The following is a 22,270-nucleotide window of genomic DNA, read 5'->3' on the forward strand; positions in this document are numbered from 1 at the left end:
AAGAGTCGAACCACTATGCGAGCTGAAGGAATTTTAACTTGACAAAGGCAACTCGTATGAGCCTGCCGGCTTCTGTATTAAGTGTCATGCTTGTGGTAACCGCTCTGCAGTGAGCATTTGATTGTAGCGCGTTTTTGTTGGTTTTGTTGTGTGTTGGTGATGACCGGCAATAAAGAAAAAAAAAAGCCGATGTAGCTCAGTTGGAAGAGCACCGGACGCGATATTCGGAGGTCGTGGGTTCGGATCCCACCATCGGCACGTTATTTTTTTTTCTACTTTGTGTTTAATTATCTTTCCCCTGAACAGAATACATTACTAATTTATGTGATTATCGAAGTAAAAAAATAAAAAAAATAAGACAGTACAATCCCCAATGCTTTCCTTGGCCTCGCCGACTGTTGGCTTCTTTCCTTCATGTATTATAACGAACACCCTCATTTCCCCTTCATTTATCTGCTTATATATATATATATATATATATATATATATATATATATATATATATATATATATATATATATATATATATATAAGTGGCATAAGTGTCTCCGGATTGTATTTTTGGCAGGGAAGGGGCATATTTGTTGTCGATTCACTTTTATTTTTGACAGTACACCTACTAGGCTCATTGGTATGAGCGCTCCATAGGAAATGTAATACGTGGTGGAGAAGCTTTTCTTCGGACAGCTTTCCTTAAAAACGAACCTAATATCAATAACATAAAGTAGTATTTTAAAGAAGCACAAAGTGCAAACCGGCTTTTATTTGTTTTCAGCCATCAGCATATCTCAGGCATCGCCGTTACTCTATGCCTAGAGCGGCTTTGAGCGCAGGCAGCACATGTGTCTCAGGCAGCTTGGCAAAGACTGGCACGAAGCTCCGATCGGCCGCCTGCATCATGTCGAAGTAGGGCACCCCGCTCCTCTGGGGGTTCTGCGGACCTGTGGCAATCCCTGAGAATGATGGATACTCCCTGAGAGTCACGTCCACACGCGTTACTTCAGGCCTCGAAGCAGGACCTTCGCCTTGAGTCCCCCCAAGATGTTGGGTGAGCTTGCCATTGAAGGACACCCCTGTGAAGGTGACTGCCACCCGACCGCTTTCCTCGGGCGTCGTGACGTTGTTTCCCGCATAGTGGTACTCGTAGATGCCTTTCATCTGGTTGTTCTAGTGGAAAAGGATAGAAAAAGAGGCCATGCACATTGAGACAGGACAAATTAGCAAACTTTAGAGGTTTCAAACAAAAGTATACTTCAAAATATTTACTGAGACCGACAGCAAATCTCTCTGCATTCTGTTTTACACTGCCATTTCACCTATTTTCATTAATATAATTCAGATACGGTCAAGGCGTCCAACATGTGAAAGCCTACTACCGCGTCTCTTGTTTTCTAAAATTCAAAGAAAATATAGCTGCTAAGGAAACTTCCCAGAAATCATGTTATTCAGAGCAACTTGTAAGGCGACATTCCGCTACGGTCTTTGGGAGTTTGATTTTGTAATTAGAAATTTCACAAGTATAAGTAAGTCACTGAAGCGAGCGTGACAAGAAGATAGTATATATGAAAATATAATATTACTTGTACATTCAGAGGAAGAAAAGCTTGTAATTGTCCTAATGTAAGGAAAAGAGGACAAAATATGAAACCATCCATTTCCGTCTACGCCGTTGTCAGGCCGATCTCCTTGTAGCTGTTCTTTCCGAATTTTTACAGCAAGATCTCGTCCCGCAAACGCCAAAACCTTGCTTACATCAAAATCTCAGAATCTCCCATTCAAAATACCGCGTAAACTTTTAACAGCGTTGTTCGCTGTTTTCGAGCTCTCGTTCAGCGGAAACGATATATAGAGCTTCTCGCGTACACCTGAAATTGGCGGTTCTAATGATTCAACTCAGATGAACGTTTTTTGCGGATGATGTGGAGTCGGCATGCTGACTAGGCTAACGCTGTAGACAAGGTGAGCTTTGGGCCCGCTTGCGTTCGGCTTTGGGGTTTTTATTTCATCAAGAATCGCTGTAAGCAAGCTTTCGGTGGACCGGCTGTCGTGCGATGAATTCAGGAAAGTTGATCGAAAGCTTGAAGCGGCTCTTGCATGGCCTGCTTCGCAACTGAAGGCTCAGCGGAAATTTACTATAACTTAAATTTAAGCGTGTTATCATTGCGCATACAAGTGCCAGTACTAGAATTATGCATTTTAGGTTCAGCGATGGCCTTTTTCAATGCAGTGTCAACTGCAGGTTCTATATGAGCCCCATGGCGACACTTGTGGCGAACTTCGACGCTTCTTTCTGTCCATGCCTTATATTTGGTGCGCACGTGATGATGCACCAAGTGTGCTCTCTTTTTCGACTCTTGGTCTGAGGCTAGCTTCGGTGCGCGTGCATACGCCTAGTAGGTTGTTGAACCGGGGAGAGCTGTGTGATAGCGGTGTCCCAGCAAGCCGCACGTCACTGCAGAAAGCGCTCCACTAGCTTGAGCACCCTCTATTTACGCTTACAAGTTGCACACGAGCTAATATGGTGGCATGTTTTATGGATCGTATTACTTATATTTTAACTTATTTCTGTAATGCCAACGAGTTTAATATAATCGAGATGGCCTGCACATTTCAATACAGGGAGTTGTTTGATGTTGCAATTTAGAATGAAAAAAGTGAAAGCCTCTAAGCTAGCTCACGAACAGACCTTATAGAGTTATCACACTAAATCATATGCATAAAACATCTATGAAAAGGAAGTATATTATGAACAAAAATAGAGCATGCTGTAAATAATGGCAGTGGCCTGAAAAGATCTGGAGAAAACAAGGCACTGCCAAAATTAGGTATACGCACGAAAAAGCAAGACCGGTCATGTCATTTTCAACATTGATAATACAGTCACAACAGCTGAGGAGCATTACACTGATATATGCTCCTATCTACTCGGAATCATAATGAGAATTGTAATACTCGAGGCAGTCAACCTTTGCTCCAGAGATGCAGAAAGAAGTCTCGAAACCGAAAAAGCAATGAATAGGACCAAGACAGTCGGGGAAGATAACTGCACCTTTGTTCATAAACGTTCAAAAGATTATGATAGGAAAGCTTCCTGCTCTATACACAAAATGCCTTATGAACCAGAGAGTACCGAAGCCTTGGTAAAGCGTTAATATTGGTCTAATCCTTAAATATAAAAAGGCATGTCAAATAATGAAGTTTCCAGAGCCCTGCATAATATTGTTACGTGGTGGCATGACAAGCTATGGAAAACGGCGACACAACAGAAACAGAACGACGTGATGACATGACGATGAAATATGCTTTTATGGCCAGCGGGCCTGGCGCGAGCGCTCCGCCCCGCGCCACTGCCCGCTTCGTCATCTTCGTAGCAATATGTAGTGGACAAATGCGAAAGCCTGAACGTTGATGCTGCACAAGGTATATTGCGTGTTGTTGTTGTGGCTGTAGGAAGAAGGAAAATTAAATGAACGGGCCTGCTAATGGTACTGTAGCTGAGCCACCTCCGCTGCCTTGTGCGGACAGAAAGAAAGTAGAGCAGAAAGAAAAAGAAGTGGGAGAGAATGACGCGCGATGCAACAGCCGTCGTCCACTACCTAAGTGGTGTCAGGTGCAATGACGGCCTACAACAGATAAAAATTCGATGGCTGGCTAGCCAACGCAGCAAGTGGCGTTGACCTACCATCTCAGCCCCGTAGTGCTAGGAATAATCACCCTTCATCACCTGGCCCGCCTATTGCGTGCCCCTTGTCGAACACGACAAGCGTTCCATTGAACGCATCAAATTTCACCGGTGTTCTACAATTTGATTACACGGAAGGATAGGTGCAGTATGTCTTACTCGTAGAATCGCTCTGACTCATTCCCAGGAGAAATCTCACCGACATGCAATTTTCATTATAAGGCTAGAAATGATTTTGCATTAAAACTACAGATCATTCAACTAACTGCCGTTATCGGCAAGGCAACAAATATTTACTTTGGTCACAGTGAGCAGTCACGGCAACATTAGAATTCAGTTAAGCAAAGGAACAGATACGCTTTCGCGAATCCTACCCAACAAATGTTCATGTGCTGTGCATAATATCAATCACGTAATAGCAAAAATCTACAGAATATTATCACTTCCAACCGTACATGGAAAAATTACTTTTGAAAAGGAATTAAATTACATTATAATTACTTTGCTCAAAATCGCAGAAAAGTAATTATATTACATTACCCATCACTGCTCCTAAAACGTAATGAAATTACACTGCAATTTTTTGGACTGAGTAATTCAATTACTTTTAAACTACTTTCTAGTTTTCATCCATAGAAAACTAAGTAAAGCTGGTAAACAAAAAAAACTTGTTCTCCAGAAACGAAGCACGCACATTCTTTTGTCCTCGCGCCAAATTACGTCCCAGAGAACTATTCCTTCCCTCTTTCCTAAAGCACCTGACGTTGAAAAAATTAGACAACCGCAAAAGGAAAAACAACCACAAAAGCAGAAGCATGGTCGAACGGTCATGAAATGAGCGGCGAATCCAGCGTCTTGCTGGCCCGGAGCTGTCTCCGCCATTTGAAGATCCCGAAGAAGCTAGGCTATTTATTGCTTCCGTACTCCCAAGAATCGTCCTCGGCACCTTGCGGTCAGTAATTCTCACGCCACAGCAGCTCACGGCATGGACCCTTCTTCCTGTCTGCCCCTCACCAACCCTCCCTCGCCCTGTGGTGACGAGTGCAACCAGCACCACTCTGCCATAGCGACGCAACACGCCGCTCTTCCAACTACGTTTCAACTCCGGCCTTCTTGCACCATCTGTTCCTTTGGCATTCCCTTGACACCTAGTTTCCTGCTGCTTGGAGAAATCTTCTCATAAATGATGCGCTGATTAGTTTTACACAAACAAAGAAACTGGAATCTCAAGCACTGCTTACCTTGGAGAAAGGTTGCCATGGGATAGCCGCACCTGTGAACTGCTACACAGGAAGTTTCAGGCGCACTGTTTTGTTTTGTCTCGTTTTGCCGATCCGTTACGCTGGCTTCGGTTTGCGGCACGTCGTTCCTGCTTTCGCAGACTCTACTTTGTTTTCTATTGAAGTAGTAGTGTTGCATTTGTGTAAAAGTAATTTCGATAGGAATTAAATACTTTTGCTTTGAAATTACTGCCAAAACGTAATTCATTACATTACTAAATTACCAAACCGAAAAAGTAATTCATTACACTACAAATTATAGGAAAAGGTAATTAAATTACAGTAATTCTATTACTGTAATTCAATTACTGCCATGTATGCTGCCAATAGATAGCTTCCATAGACTACGTGAAAAACATTTCGCTCAGTAAAACCTCAGCAGTCATGTAGATGTTACATAAACCATTCGGTATGAAAAAGAACTGAACAAGGGTAAATAGGGTATGCCTCAGTTCGCAGATGAGCCAACGTTTCGAGAAGTGGACTTGTCTTCGTCTGTTCAGTTCTTTTTCATACGGTGCAAACCATCTTCTTCCTTTCGTTCTACATAAACATTCGGGAAGTTTCTAGAAAATATTAAAGTGGTTGCACAGTAACCATTGTTTTCCACAAAGAAAGTAATAAAAGCACCGTAAGGGAGGGTGCTTGGCAAAGAGAGACAATTTCTCACTGCTATTCACCGCTTGCATAGAAGAGAAATTCAGAGCTCAGGACTGGAATAGTTTCGGATAAAGCCTGACGAATAATACCTCAAAAATCTGCAATTCGTTGATGAATTGCCATAGTAAACTAATTAAGGGGATGGGATCCATTAAATAGATAAAGGATTACAGTACGGCTGAAAGAATTGTGAAAAAATGCTGCAAAGTGGTCATTTGATTCTGAGCGAAATAAGTAAATGTCTCAGGCCCTCAAAAGAGATAATCCGTTCTAAGAAGGCAACGAATGTTGCGATGAAGAGGGGTAGATTGGTTGTTTCTGTTTTCTAATGACCACACTGTACGATTACAATTTTTGCTGACCTTCAGTGCACTTTGAACGCAAGTCTTGCAAAGAAAGAGTTTGCTTCAGTGACATCTCATTCAGCTCAGTGGTTTACGTAGTGTTCCGAGCATAACACGACAACATAAAAGGAAATCGAAAAAGAAGGGCAGTTTACGAGAAACGGCAAAGCGATGGAAGTGGTAAGGTAATACGTCTACTTAGAAATGCCATTGGCCGCTGACTCTTAAAACAAAAGGAAAATAACCACGAGGATAACATTATCATGAAGCGCATTTAGCGAGCACTAACTGGTCATGATTGACAGGTTATCGGTATAGCTTATGAGGAAAGTATGTAGTAGCTGTATCTTACCGGTACTTATCTATGGGGCAGAGAAGTTAAGGCTAAGGATAGGATTCCACTTAAATTGATGACAGCACAGGTAGTTATGTAACATGAAATGCTCTGTGTAACGTGCAGAGTCGTTCAGGTAAGAAACTCAAGTTACTGAAAATATACTCTACACCAAAGAGATGAAATTGACATGGGCAGTACATGCGACGCGAAGGAAAAACTGCTGATGGTCGCTAACCACTGCCGTGGTGGCTATGTGGTTAGTGCGCCCGACTGCTGAAACGAAGGACGCGGGATCACTCAGGCCGTGGTGGCCGTCTTCTTTAGGGCGCATAAAACCAAGGCGCCCGTATCCTGTGCGATGTCAGTGCACTTTGGGCAACCCTAGGTGGTCGAAATATTCGAAACCCTTCACTTCCGCGTCCTTTATAGCCTGATAGTATTCAGAAATGTGGCGCAACAAACACAAACACAAGAGAAGAGACACAACACAACTCTTCTCTTGTGTTTGTGTTTGTTGCGCCACATTTCTGAATACTATGCAGCACCAACTAGCCCCTCAAGCGGTTATTTTCATAGCCTGAGTCGATTTAGGCTAAACACTATAAGTCTGAAACCTGCAGGTCGTCGATGTTAACAAATTGCAATAGAAGATAATGTAAGCGCTGGAGGCGGCGGCGATCAGCTTAAGGAGTCTCTGAAGTTGAAGTGGATGCCCTTGACCTAGGACCGCTAATTTGGAAGGTTATGATAGAGGCCTTTGACCTGGGTTGTGTGCAGTGAGGTTGATAATCATGGTGACTTGGGACGGTGGCATCAATGTACATTCTTAAGTACGGAAAAAGAATTAGTGCCCGTACACAGTGCTTCCACGCTGTAGCACGAGAGCGGTCATTAATTATGAGCGGACGTGAACGCTGCCTCTAAGGGCAGCATGCCTTCATTGGGCTGTTTTCCGCCAATTCTCCTGGCGGTTTTAAGGCGAAAGCTTTTATTAGTTGATCAGTGTCGTCATCATAGCTTGTCACCACAAATTGTGGACAGGATATGGGAAAAGAGCTTGTCCACATTCTGCCGTCTATGATTATTAAGAAAAAATCGTTTCCACTTCTTGACTCGAATCACCAACCTTCTGTCCCAGCCGAGTGCGCCAACCACTACGCTACGCTGACATCACTCGACTGTATCCATAATTCTCCCTGCCTAGCGTAAGGACGCTGGATGGTGTGTGTGTGTGGGGGGGGGGGGGGGGATGGATAAGACTGGTAATTTACTCTATTTATGGAAGCCTTAAAGGCCAGAGGGCATTACATAAGGCGGGAAAATAACATTGTAGAACCGCATATCAACACCAGTTAAAGAAGCAAAACAAAGAAAGAAAACGAAACAAATAGGAACAAAGTATATAAGAGCAGACTAGTGGGCATTTTCAGATAGAACATTGAAGGTGACTCGTTAGTATTGCTCGGAAAATAAAAGTGCACGCGTAAGTGAAAATAAAAATAAAATAGAAAATAAATTCAGATGCAAAAACAATAATAAATCAATAAAAAGAGATATAATTACAATTATTACGCTGCTAAACAATAAACTATTAGAGAAAGTAGACACAGTTTGAAAGAAAGAACATTGAGGTTGTGATTGCGTGACGCGAATGTTTGGGCATAACCTCTAATCTGAAAGCAAGAAAGTCTTGAAATACAAAGTAAGCTTTTCTCGCAAAGGTAAAGAGCAGGAGGTGGATGGTGACCTTCCATGACTTCCACATGTGACTACACGTGACTTTGCGTGCACCTTTTCGCCTGTCTTAGAGGGCGTATTTGAAATGTAGCCAAATACGCACTTCTTTACTACGGTGGTACTCTACGTGAACATGTTTTGTAACAAGTGCTCATATGTAGACACCGATTTAAACGAGTGCTTTTGCTTTCTAATAGTGCGCAAGGTAGTAACGTACAAGATTCACGGCGTGCAATTTCAGCTCACCATAACGTTAACTTATATATATTTCCTAATCTACTAGTTCCAGTTTCGGCGTCAACTGTTAGCGACATCTGTGGCTCCACAGACAATTTAGTTTCACGTGAGTAAGAAAATTTGTAATTTATTCCGAGTTCCTCTTTTTACTTGTACAGCTTCTTGGGAAGGCTCGATTAGGGATTGGTTAGCGTTAAAAAGAAGAACAAGGAGTGACCAAACTATTACTTTGTATCCCTTAGGTGACCTCAACTCACCGGAGATGTCAAAATCGCCCTTCTCCGGATGAAACTTGAGACGAGACTCATTGAGAAGAAACCAATTCGCTAGTAAACTACTTGCCGCTGTTTCCGAGATGCATGTAGCTCAGCTACATTGTGAAGTGCTGCAATCATCCGAAAAAAAAAACGTGGTTTCTGGTTGATACGCATGGAGCTCGTCACAAATATTATCAAGTTCGTCCCTCTACTGAATTCGTTGGAAGTGTAGAGATATTGCTATTTTCTACACTGCTTTGTGCTGTCCCCAATTCCCTCGAAATAATTTGAACCGATGCATATATACTCGTATGATGCAACAGACGGCGACTGTCCGCAAATATTCCGCTTTGTTTCATATTGAGGATGGGTTTTTCGCAAATAGTAAACAGATTAAACATGGCATGATAAGTAAATAGTGGGCTTGCATCCAGGTGCCCATCTTAGACGATGTTATCACTCACATGAGAAATGCATTACGCAGTGAAATGTGATTCGATCATCGTTTCCAGTCATCTGCTCAAAAGTGAAGACACGATTACTAAGTTTCTCCATTCAATGAAGTCTGCTTCGCAGAATATCTCAGAAGCCTCTGGCCAATCTTGAAGCCGTAATTCACGAGGTGAATTTTGACACGCCGTTTCGAGCACGTCGCTTCCAAAAGAAAACACCATCAACGCGCGGTGAAATCAGTGAGTCAAACTGTGAGCTGTCCCATGCTTTCTTCCACGGGTGGCGCCGTGCATCTGAAACTGTGCCCCTTGGCGATTCTATGAGACGTTAGTTCGGTGATTGGCTTGGGTATAATAATGACAAACAGACTGACATACTGTTTTAAGGAAAATTGACATAATATTTACCGATGGCGTGTGAAGGTGTACGAATAATAAAAATTACGACTTTACGAATAACAGAGAAAAGGTGAGAAATTTGAAGAAATACTTAAAGCGTTGCAACTCTGTAGAGGAAAAGCAAAGAATTTCGTGGTCTATACTTTTGTTGAAATGCCTGTAAGAAAAAGAAAGCCATTTCCAACAGCCTGGAATGCAGGAGCCCGGAGCCCGGAAACGTTCGAGGGACGCTCCAGTTCTCCACACAGTGCCCGCCATACCATTTAAGGAATTCTTCGGTTCAACTGCATACCTCTTGCTTAACCTTTACTTTTACGGTATGTGAGAAAATAAAGCGTGCACGTAAAAGATTGTAGTTTATCTCCATTAGCGAATCTTCCTTGGTGGCATAGGAGTAACGTGGCCGGCTCGTGACACGAACAAAGCATCGATTCCTCCTACTTGAGCGACTGAATCTTCTCTTAGGCCAAATCGTATTGAAGTAATCCGCATTTTGTAGTCACAAGATAGTTTTTCCGCTGCACTCGCCTTACAACTTTATCGCTGCAATACGCGATAAAGTTGACCTGAAGGAATTGGGCGAACACATAATCAAGGATTAAATATGCGATACGCGCGCATGCTACGAATCTAGTATGCCCGTTTCTGGGAAAAGGCGGGCATCCCAGGAACACAGCAAAACAGGGTCCAAATTCCCAGTTTGCGCCGTTTTTAGAAGTGCCGTTTTCTCCCTAACCTCCAGTCAGCGTATTTGTGGCAACCACAGAACGAGATGTCGGTTCGGTTGCCACCACTTCCGGTTCCGTCGCTTGCATCAGTAAGGTGAGGTCGAACACGAAGAAAACGACACTCCTGAAAGCGATGCAAGATAGGAATACGGACCGGGTAAAGGGACGAATGGCAAATGAGCAGCAATTTTGCAGCCTTACCGTGCCCACTGCGATAACGAAGGGGAAGTGCCGTACGTTTTCCTGGCACACGGCAAGCTGGGCGGTGACGTTGACATCGGTCAGGCGCAGCGGTGACAGAGTTCCGTTGTAGAGAACGTATCCATTGGAGGAGACGCCTGGTACCGAGACACTCTCACTTAGTGTGGAGCTCACCCTTTGCACCGCTTCTCGTAACACAGCACGTGCCTCTTGGATTTCCTGGTCGGAGCAACGGTTGGGCCGCGGTGTGGTGCGTAGCGAGTGGCTGGGCACCGATGAAGCTGCGAAGTGGAGGCAGTGTTTCGACCACATTTGCAGCTGTTGCTTGATGCGTTTCGCCGACAAGGTCTCCTGTTGCATCTACACAGAGCGTGCGAGCAACGAATTTGCCCATGCATAAAAACCCCAGAAATATTTGGCCTGCTAGAGGTCATTGCAGACCATATTCCGCACCCACGCGTAAGAAGTGAAATAAATTTTCGCGATGAGGCTGGTCACACTGCACGGTAGATGGCTCGCGGCATGTGCAGGAAGAAGTTTTGAGTGCAAAATGGAATTGACAGTGCAAACACATTTTCTACAGGCTCGTTAAGTACAGTTCCAGGCAAGAGCTTTAGCCCCTGATTAGTGCTACAATTTGGATTTGTAAATGACTGCATTTCTAATCCTTTCGCAGTGGCGGATGCCAACAACAATTCCGTCTGTGCCAGCGGAATGGCATTAAGTTGATTCTGAGAAATTTGGGCGAAAACATTACACAACCGGCACTTGGCAGCGACAAAAGCTATCACTTTTCTCGTTACAACTCGCTTTCGGCGCGTCGCGGCCTTAGGCTTTCAATGCTCGCGTAGTGCACGTTTAGACGTGCCTCAGTTTATAGGGCTGAGCAGCACAGAAAGTCCAAATTATCTTTGGACGAACTTCATGCCTCAGCAAACAGCTGCAAACAATCAGGCAAAACATTTATGCAGGATTGATTATTACCGAATTTTAAATACTCTAGAGGACCTGTATAGCAACGGGTAGAGTTCTCGTGCAGAATGGCGCCGCATTACTCCGCCGCCCTTGTTTCTGTGTGAGAAAAAATCCTGAGAAAAGTTTGTAAATTTTAAAATGCCATTTGATATATATATATATATATATATATATATATATATATATATATATATATATATATATATAAACGTATGTGTATATATTTATATATATGGCTACATATAGAAAGAAAAAGAAAAGCAAGAAACACAAAAATGAGCAGCACCTCACATGACATAAATCGTACCTGCAGCTAAAGAATAGCGTTAACCACAGCGGGAAGCATAATTTTTCAACAGAGAAACTGTGCCTCTAAAAACGTTCAATCTGCTCCCATAGTCTTCTCTTATATCAATTAAGCGTAGTTTTCACCAAAGCGATGCGTTTTCTTAGCGTTGTAAATATCATCGCTTTATAAGTATGCTGAATCCTTTTGCGAGCTCCTCAGCACTTGAACCAATGTCCCGCATATTTATTAAACATCAGAAATGCAGATATATCCTAATACCTTATTGTAGCAATATTCGCTATTCCAATGCCGTCTTTGGAATCACGTATACGTTGGATGGATGGAATATAAGAGTGCCTCCTTCGAAATGGGGCGGTGACAGTTGGCATAATGCTCGAGGTTTTGTTGTTTTTCCCCTGTATTTTTTCTTAAACCTTACATCTTGATTTTTATTTCAGAATTTGTCAACTGCTTCATTATATCAGTTACTATATTTTGTAATTTTATTTCTCTCCTTCAAACATGATGTCATCTTCCTGCTTTTCCACCACCAACCCTCCAATCGCTTTTTGATAACTTGCACCGCCTATTCGTTCATCCGAATACTCATGTCTCTAAACCCCAGGGTCCCAGGGAGGGTGACTGCTCCCGCATCGACATCTGTATGGATACCATCACATTCGAGTATAGCTCTGTACACAGAGCAATCTGCCACTTCAATTCGGGACACAACACGAACAATAGCTTAAAGTGCAACCTTTAACCCGATACTGAGCACTCGTAGCAGCTATTTTGCTATTTAAACACTGAAAGAAGAGTTGACAGAGGCAAGAATCAAATGAAGGGGCCAAGGCAGCTGATGGGCTTGCGCTGCCCTGGCTTCGAAGCCCACTGGGGCCATAGCATACTTTAGTTCCCCTTTACTTCATGTCAGGTCAGTTCAGTTTAGTCGTTCAGTCGTGTCCGACTCTTCGTGACCCTATGGACTATGTCACGCCACGCTTTCCGGTCTCTCACTATCTTCCTAACATCACATAACTTCATCTGCAGTGCCTCGAGGATGCCATCTAACCATCGCGTTCGCTGCCTACCCCTTCTCCGGCGACCCTCAACCTTTCCCAACATCAAATCTTTCTCCAGCGACTCCTCTCTTCTCATCAGATGACCAAAGTAGCTGAGCTTTAACTTTAAAATTTGACCCTCCAATGAGCAGTCAGGGTTTATGGTCGACAATATCGACTGACTTAATCTTCTGGCAGTCCAAGGAAGTCTCAAGAGTCTTCGCCAGCACCACAATTCAAACGCGTCAATTCTTCGGCGGTCAGCCTTTTTCACAGTCCAACTCTCGCATCCATACATCACAACTGGAAAGAACATAGCACGAGTTATACGGATCTTGGTTGGCAGACTAATGTCTCTGTTTCTTACTAGGCGGTCAAGGCTAACCATTGCTCTCTTTCCCAGAAGCAGGCGTCTCCTAATTTCATGGCTGCAGTCTCCTTCCGAGGTAATCTTGGAGCCCAAGAACAGAAAATCTGTCACAGCTTCCACTTCTTGTCCATTGATGCTCCAGGACTTGATAGGGCAAGACGCCATGATCTTTGTCTTTTTAATGTTATGTTTAAGCCCAAACTTCTCACTCTCTTCTTGTAAGCGGATCAGAAGTCTCTTGAGTCCCACTTTACTTTTTGCAATTAAAGTGGTATCATCCGCATATCTAAGGTTGTTGATACGTTTTCCAGCAATCTTTACTCCAGTTGAAGACTCGTCCAGACCGGCCTTCCTCATGATGCACTCTGCATATAGGTTAAACAGGCAGGGCGACAGTATGCAGCCTTGCCTCACTCCTTTCTCGATCGGAAACCAATCAGTAAGACCATGCCCAGTTCTGACTGTGGCCTCTTGCCCTTCATACAGGTTCCTGAGGAGACAGATGAGGTGAATTGGAACTCCCATCTCTTGGAGAGCTTGCCACAATCTGCTGTGATCTACACAGTCAAACGCTTTCGCATGATCAACAAAGCAGAAGTAGGTGGGTTTCTGGAACTCTTGCTTTTTCCATGATCCAGCGAAGGTTAGCAATTTGGTCTCTAGTTCCTCTGCCCTTGCGAAACCCAGCTTGCACGTCCGGAAGCTCCCGATCCACATACTGCTGCAGCCTACCTTGGAGGATTTTCAACATCACCTTGCTAGCATGCGAAATAAGCGCGATCGTGCGGTAGTTGGAACAATCTTTGGCACTGCCTTTCTTTGGAATGGGGATGTAAACTGACCTCCTCCAATCCTGTGGCCACTGCAGGGTTGTCCAAATCTTCTGACATAATGTATGCAGAATGTTAACAGCGTCATGGTTGAGGTTTTGAAGGAACTCAGCTGGAATGCCATCAATTCCGCTAGCTTTGTTCTTAGCAAGGCTGGCTAAGGCCCATTCAACTTCACTCTTCAGGATGCCCGGCTCGAGATCAGTAATCACAACCGTCTTATGTTGGGTTTGCACATTCGGGTCCTTCTTGTACAGTTCTTCTGTGTATTCCTGCCACCTCTTCTTTATCTCTGAGGCTTCAGTGAGGTCCTTACCTTTTCTGTCCTTTATCACGCCCAGCTTAGCACAGAAGCTTCCTTTGATATCTTTGATTGTCTTATACAGAGCTCCAGTGTTCCTTAATTGGCTGTTGTCCTCAACTGCTTGGCACTGTATGTTCAGGAAGGCATTCTTATCTCTCTTTGCTATTTTCTGGAAATCCGCATTGAGAACCTTGTATCTTTCTCTTTCCCTCATAACTTTTGCCATCCTCTTTTCTTCAGCTATTTGCAAAGCCTCTTCAGATAACCAGTTTGCTTTCTTGGATTTCTTTTGCTTTGGAACTACCTTAGTAGCAACTTCACGAACTTATATCACGAACATCCGTCCACATCTCTTCGGGCTCTCTGTCTTCCAGATCTAATTCTTGAAATCGATTCCTCACTTCCACAGCATATTCTAATGGAATTTGATCCAGATCATACCTGAAAGTCCTTATAGTTTTCTGCGTTTTCCTCAATCGAAGCTTAATTTTGGCAACAAGAAGCTGATGATCGGTGCCACAATCGGCCCCAGGCCTTGTTTTTACTGCTTGTATAGCGCTTCTCCATCTCTGCCGGCAAAGAATATAGTCGATCTGATTCCTGTACAGACCGTCCGGTGAAGTCCATGTGTACAGGCGCCTCTTGGGCTGTTGAAAATGAGTATTCGCTATGGTCAGGTTGTTTTCTTGACAAAACTCTACTAGCCTCTGCCCAGCTTCATTTGGCTCGCCAAGAGCGAACTTGCCTATAATTCCGGATATTTCTTCACTCCCGACCTTAGCATTCCAGTCTCCTATGAGAAAAACGACGTCTGATGATGGGATGCGGTCTAAAAGGCATTGTAGGTCCGCATAAAATCTCTCAACGTCAGCTTCTTCAGCAGCAGTGGTCGGTGCATAGACTTGGATAACTGTTATGTTGAAAGGCTGACTTTGGATCCGAAGTGAAATCATTCGGTCGTTTTTGGGGTTGTACCCTAGCACTGCTTTGCCCATTCTTCTGTTTACTATGAGAGCGACCCCATTCCTTCTCTTGGATTCGTGCCCACAAAAAAAGACAAAATGGTCGCCGGAGTTAAATTCTCCCATTCCGGTCCACTTGAGCTCGCTGATACCCAAGATATCAATGTTCAATCTGTCCATTTCTCGCTTGACGACATCCAGTTTACCTTGCGTCATAGATCTTACATTCAATGTTGCTATGTGATATATCTCCTTGCAACATGGGACTTTCCGGTCGCTTCCCGACACATCCACAACTGAGCGTCCTTTTGGGTTTAGCCCAGCCGCTTCATTCGTCCTGGAGCTACTAGGAATCGCCCTTTGTTCATCCCCAGTAACATGTGGGACGCCTTCCAACCTGGGGGGCTCATCTTCCGGCGCCATATCATTAACGGTATTGTGACTGGCCATAGGGTTTTCTTGGCAGGAAATACTGGAGTGGGTTGCCATTACCTTCTCCAGTGAATCACATTTTGTCAGAACTCTCTGCCGTGACCTGTCTATCTTGGGTGGCCCTACACAGCAGAGCTCACGACTTCATCGAGTTTCGCAAGCCCCTCCGCCACGACAAGGCAGTGATCCATGAAGGTAAAGCATGCTTAAGAGGTCCCAAAATGGCTGGATACCTGAAGGGATGCTAATGTTGTTAGTGCCATAAAAAGTGTTCTTTAGCTTCAATCACATTTTTCAGTGAAATTCGTGCAGTTATACGTGACGAACAATGCAGGTGAACAGATGATACACGGAAGAAAGACACAAAAACGTAGAAAAGGACGATGAAACAGGCGGCCGGGTAATATTAAGAGAACTACGAGAATAAGGCTAATAATATAGGATACCTGGAGCGATAGTGGTCTTCATCTTACAGTAGGCCTTGCCAGGCGCTTGATGGCATTGACTGTATTTTGTAAGTTTTCCTTGAGTTATATTCTACTACTGCTCAATGGAACTCTTTGAGTGTCGGCTGCTCTCTGTTTTGTTATTTTATCGGCCCATTGTATATCTTGCGCGTCTACCATGCGGGATGTGTATTTGCTTTTCACTGTCCCTGTGCTGTGTAAAAGCTTACTGTTTGGAGCCTGTCATCCAAGCGTTAAAGAAAACAAGTAACCTATCACACTAAGAATCACCATCTTAAATTTAACCGATTTTAAGTGGTCGGGTACACGCTCAATACCTGAAGGCTACATTTACCGGAGAACAATAAATTGCAATTGCAGTGTTTTCCTCTATGTCCTGTTATAACATTGCAAATATACTTAGTTATATTGGCTGCTTCTACTTCCATGGTCTTTTGTCTATGAAATTGCCTGTTGTGTTCTCCGGGTGAAGTTTTGGGGCGTTAGTACTAGAGTGTGTAATTAGCGAATTGACCGGCATTTGTAATATATTTTTACGTCTCATTGAAAACCGAGCTCACATGACATTGAAAGTCAAGGCCATAAACCGAAAAGATAGTGAACTTAGCAGTGCTAGAATATTTTTTTTTCGCTTTCATTTTACTATGTTCCCTGTGCTGATTTTAAAATTTTGTAATGAGAACACGAGAACACATATGAACAGCTTTAAACATCTGCTTTGGATGTAAGTGTTGCGTCAAAGCATGAGGAACACCTTGCTCATCAACCAATAATTACGAAATTCTTCTGTCGTCAGTGCCCACAAAAGGCGAAATATCTGTCAATTTTAGGTGGTTACCTGAACCGCACCGTAAGGAAAGCAGGCGGGAAGGAAAAATGAAACAAATTGGAGCAGTAGCGAAAGACTGCGGAATCATTTCCACATGGAGGTCTTTAGCGTTCACTGACACCACACAACACGCAGAATACATTTCTATTTTGCATTCACTGTCACAGAACAGTAATGTTACATGAATGAAATCCCCGGTCTGTGATAAAAATTGCTTCTCACATACAAGTATGTACCGAATTATGCAGCTTAAAGGTCCACGGAAACGGCCCCCAAGAAACCACTGATAAACGTGTTCAGTGTGTAGAACACATCCTTTTCAGCATTAACGCAAAGTATAACTCCTTGGAACAAAGCCAGCGATTTATTATTAATTTTTAAAAACAGCGTTTTTTGAAATTCGCGGGCAGAGGGAATGTCTCTTGGCGGTGTCGCATGGAACTATTTCCTAATCCCGTGACGTCACGGTTCGGTTGACTGGCAAGGCTTGCTAGAAGCTGCCATTCGCTGCGGTCACTGCAACCATGACGTCACGAACACACTTCCGGTAGCTGCGAAAGTCGTCTGCTCGTGCGCTGCTCGAAAACTCTGTGCGGGCTGTTACAGCTCGCCGCCCTTATCGGTTAGGTGGCCATTGCCCATTAAGTGCAACAACCGAAGCGACGCAGGGATCGGCAGAACGAAGCTGCATTTACAAATATCTTATTTATATAACGTGATTTCAGGAGTATCGGAGTGTCGTCCGACGAGGCGTCAACAGCACGGTCAAGCACCGCACGAGGGCAGCACATCCTTGACCGCCGTAAACGCCGCCGCTGTGGCCCCTCCTCCCGCATACCGTTCGCGAACCACACGGCGGATCGTTAGCACCGATGTCCGAAATAAAGCGTGCTAAAATTTGTTGGCGTCTGGAATATTGAGCCGAATATCAAGTATGAAGCCCTCGTGAGGATCGCTGACCAGCAGCAAATTGCTGGTAAGAGCGATAGCCGTGATACAAGCTAGTTTCTGCTCAAGCCAGCTGCCGCTGGTGCATTTCGGCTGATCCGATCTGCTCGTACTAGTTCTGCGATTAATGCATCGGAGAGTTAATCCTATAATTATTTTACTATGGCAGGATAGGAATCACTATAAGGCAGTTTCATAAGTAGACGATTTACAACAGCGTTGATCATGTTCCAGAGCGTCGACCGCCGCGGCTTCGAAGCGAAACAATAGGCCTAGCGACGACTAGGGACGGTCACGCACGGTGCCGGCGTTCGCCGCGCTCGCACGTTTCACCCCCGCGGTAATTGTGTAACGTACCTCAGCCTGCTCGCGGCATCCCGTGCTGCAAGCGTTGCAAACTCGTGTACTTTCATAGCTAAGGCCGCGTATTTTTTGGCGTTCTGCTCAGCAACAAGCCGTTCAAACGATACTGTAGGCACGACAAGGCTTCAGTACGCAGTCGCTGCGCTGTCGGCCGTAATCGAAGACGTCGGGCGGCACCATAATCTATACATCGATCTTTAAACGTGATACAGTGGGCAAATGAATAACTTTGTGAAGCAGACCCGCTCGTACGTTTCGCGCACTCGGGCGCCGACGCGTAGCTTCCGTCACCAGACGCCGTCATAACCTCGGTTAACGACGCAAACCGAGGTCGTCAAGCTCGGTTTGCGGTAACCGCGGTTAGTGGTGCAACCATGGTTTGGTCCGCCGTGTAACATAGGATAACCACGGGTTCGTGGTTACACTAACCGTCGCTGCGCGAACTGGCGAACTCCTCAGGCGTGTGCAAGCGAGGACGTGTTTGGCGGAGTACGCCGGTACGCCAGCGAGCGAGCGCGCGGCAACCGGAAGTTCGTCGAAGTGACGTTTGTCTGGGCGGAGCTTTGAACTTGCTTGTATTCTTTGTTTTTTTATGGCTCCCTTCGGCGCACGAGTTGAGAGGGAAAATTGGAAGGGTCATTTTTAATCGCCGATATCTCTGGTGTTGCAGAAGCTAGATCGAAAATTTTTGCGGGAGAATGATGGGTGGTTCAATAACTATCAGTGTTACGGCGTTGTTTACCCTTCTTGGTGACCCCTTTCTGGGGACCTTTAAGGTAGCCCGTATTTCTTTCCTGACGCTGCTGTATATAAAGCTATGCGCGTCCACCCCGCTTTTGATTTCCCCACAACGTTAAAAGAGAATTTGACATTTTTTTAAAAAAGAACCCATAATGTATGGAGACGTGGAGAGACATCTGTGATGGCTTGTTACTAAGCTAGCCATAAAAGGCTGTCTCTTCCCCTCGCGAATTGATGCGCCATTACGGGAATTCCCCATGAAGTGACAAATAATGCTTGAACGAGGCATTGCGACCGACTCTGGTAGCCTTCATTTGCACGTCCACCTTTCTGGGCCAGTATTGTTTGAGATGAAATGTGCGTTAAACGGTTGTCACATCTTGATGATAGGTATACGTTTACAACGCACACAAAAAATTTGCTTTTATTGCTGTCCCTCAACTCCCATCGCGCACGTGCAATTCCTTTGCAAACTAATGAAGTATATTTTAATAAATAATTGTGGAATGACTGTGATGGATTGTAAGATATTTTTATTATAAATTCAATACATAAGCTTCCATTTCATGAAAGAATTTTGATTTTGATATTTTGTCATGCGCTCAAAAGGAAGAACTAGATACTTGGAGGAAAAATGTCGTGCGCATTTGAGTGTTTGTAAGTTGGATGTGATGCGTTGTCAAATACATATACATTAACTATCGATATGAATGATAGTCTTGATATGATCTAATGTCTAGCAAGAGTATCACCCAAGAGGTGTCCTGTGCCCACGATGAGTGATTATGAATTTCGATATAATTCCAATAGAATCCGTTCTTGAATAAACATAGAAAAGTAAATATAGCACGCCTGCCAGGGGATGATCTGGGGTTATAGTATTTGGCTACGGTCAAGAGTTAATACGATCGATATCTTCCCCAGAACTTGCACAAAATGACTTAATATACAAAAAACTAGCTGCCCTTTTAGGCCGGTCGATAACACACCTTTGACATCATCATCATCAGCAGCATCAGCCTGACTATACCTACTGCAGGGTGAAGGCCTCTCCCATATTTCTCCCAATAAAATGTTGTAAACATTCGTGAGAGCTTCTCCAACTTGAATAAATATATTCAATGCAGAAGGGCAAGGAGTAGAAACCTCGGTAGCCAAGCCCAAAAGTTATCTTGAGAGAAGGGAAAAAAAGTGTGAATCAGATATTTAAAAAATAAAGAAAAGAATTCGAAAGAATGTATGGAGCGCGATGCCACGTTCCCTGAAAAAAGTATGAAGGAGATATTTAAAAAATAAAAAAAAAAATGAGAAAGAATGTATGGATCACAATGCCACGTTCCCTGTCAAGAATTAGGTTCAAATTTTACGGAAACTTTAGGAAGGTTTGTATTGTAACGGTGGTGTCTACTGCCAATAAAAGCACAATTGCGCTTGCTATCTGAAACCACAGTATATAAAAGAAATGCGCAATAACTTAGACAGGACACAGGAAGAAACACATACAACAGTTGCAGAACCAACTATCCCGACAACACGCTCTTCTGATCTGAAATCACCTTTCCTGTGAAGGATAAACAAAATGCTGATTTTTTTGTATAGACCGAGTCATTGAAGGTAACAGCACATGATCAACTTCAAAAACTAGTGAAAAAGGTCCCTAAAAATAGCCTATTCAGAACCCTCGGCTAAAAAAAAAAAAGAATCCGCAAGGAAGTGGACGAAATTCCGTGTTTGCACGGTTTATGCAATCAATTATGTTTGTTTAGGTAAACAACTTTTGGGCTCGGTAATTGAAACAAACCCAACCGCAAGGGATTGGTATAGCGCGCTTGCTGGTACTAAGCGACAACTAGACTCTTACCTATAGTAGCGAGAAGTACAATCCATGGGACCACTGCTGCCGACTGCATGTTACTTACTCACGCCGCGTCGTTGCGATGTGCCCTCAGCCTGGTCCTGCGCCAATGCCGACTGCGGGCCTCCTTGGCTGTCCCGTCGGGCCGGAGCATGGAGGTCTCTCGGATTTCAGGCATCGTCCTCGATATCTCTCACGCCGCTGTATCTGCCGACACACGCGGACTCTGGGCGCGGCACGGCTCGAGCAACATGAGGCGGATACGATAAGAGAATACGTCACCAGACAACAAATAGAAAAATTAACTTTCATCCGTGAGAAGAAAAAGTACGAAATTAGAAAGTACGTACGGCCAGCCTCGACTCGAGAAGTTGTGGTTTTTTGACGCGACGCCGAAGTCAAGGCAACGCACAGTCACCCGCCCAATGGGAAAGTACACAAAAGAAAGGCATTATATCTGTGAACCAAGATGCGATATCTTGCAGGTGTATCTACTGCAGCTTGCTTTGCTTTGTGGGAGACTGGAATGAGCAAAATAAGAACCATGCCTTGGTAATCAACGCTGGTTTTATATACGTACAGTATTCCTTCGGACTGATAAGCTTTCGCAAGAGTTGTTGTCGGGCAGTTGGTGACCATCTGCTGAAGCCATAGAAAAATGCGCTAAAAAGAAAAGCGACTTTCAAGAAAAGGACATATTCCGCTCGTCCTATTCTACGTGTCCTCCTTATTTGTGTTTTTCAGTGCATTTTCACGTGGATTAGGAATAAGGTGAGTTTAATTCGGCTTCTAATAGCTGCAGCAAATGAGAGCCTATAAATTTTGTCCCAAAGTGCGTAATAGTGTCCAAAGGTATTTGGCATTTTTTCTGTGCATCGCAACCGTGATGGTATATTTCTCATAAAATACGTGATCAACAAATTTGCGATTCCGTTCTTTTATGCCCGCCTGAATGTTAACAGCTTTATAACTCAACAACAATTTTACACATAAAACAATATGATACAGAGGTTCCATTCATGCTCAAGCAGACGGCAGCCGGCGAAGTGAAAGCTTTCGGGGAAGGAGGAAGGGAGAAAGAGGGGGAGTTCAGGCGGTGCTAAACTACATCCTGCCTCTTTCCTAAGATGATAGCACACCATGAATGACATCATGTCCCGTCGATGCGGCTGACTCACTCTGAAGCTGCGTGCACATTTACTATATCATGGAACACGCTATAAAACATCAATCAACGCTTGCTAAATATGAGATACAAACAGGCTCTTTAATATTTCCAACTTTTTCCCCGGTACATAGCTTGATAAACACATTGATGGCGTTTAAGAAAAACATGTTTTCTTATAGTTCGAAGGCCGGAAATGTCAGTATATCTCGCGGGCTATGGTGTACTGTGAAACCATGTTGTGTTTTTTTTTTTTTTTTGTGGACGGATCTCGATTGCTAGGAAAAATATTTTTTTTTGTACTAGGGATTCGGGGATGTCATTAAATTACAGACTAGACGATATAAACGAAAGTGGGTCCACGA

The 22,270-nt window shown here is 43.9% G+C and overlaps 1 protein-coding gene across 1 annotated transcript; it reads right to left on the minus strand.

Annotated features, from left to right (window-relative positions):
• Positions 1–595: 595 nt before the first annotated feature.
• On the minus strand, positions 596–20,852 carry LOC146174279 (uncharacterized). The gene is made up of 3 exons (XM_084584052.1): positions 20,747–20,852; positions 10,315–10,595; positions 596–1,167 (listed from the first exon to the last, which is right to left on the minus strand). The coding sequence occupies exons 1-3, from the start codon at positions 20,793–20,795 to the stop codon at positions 802–804; spliced, it is 696 nt and encodes a 231-aa protein (XP_084440178.1). The 5' UTR covers positions 20,796–20,852; the 3' UTR covers positions 596–801.
• Between the last annotated feature and the right edge of the window lie 1,418 nt (positions 20,853–22,270).

Source organism: Amblyomma maculatum, chromosome 11, assembly GCF_055883805.1.
Source record: "Amblyomma maculatum isolate TAMU_Amacu chromosome 11, ASM5588380v1, whole genome shotgun sequence".
In the NCBI taxonomy this organism is placed as follows: domain Eukaryota; kingdom Metazoa; phylum Arthropoda; class Arachnida; order Ixodida; family Ixodidae; genus Amblyomma; species Amblyomma maculatum.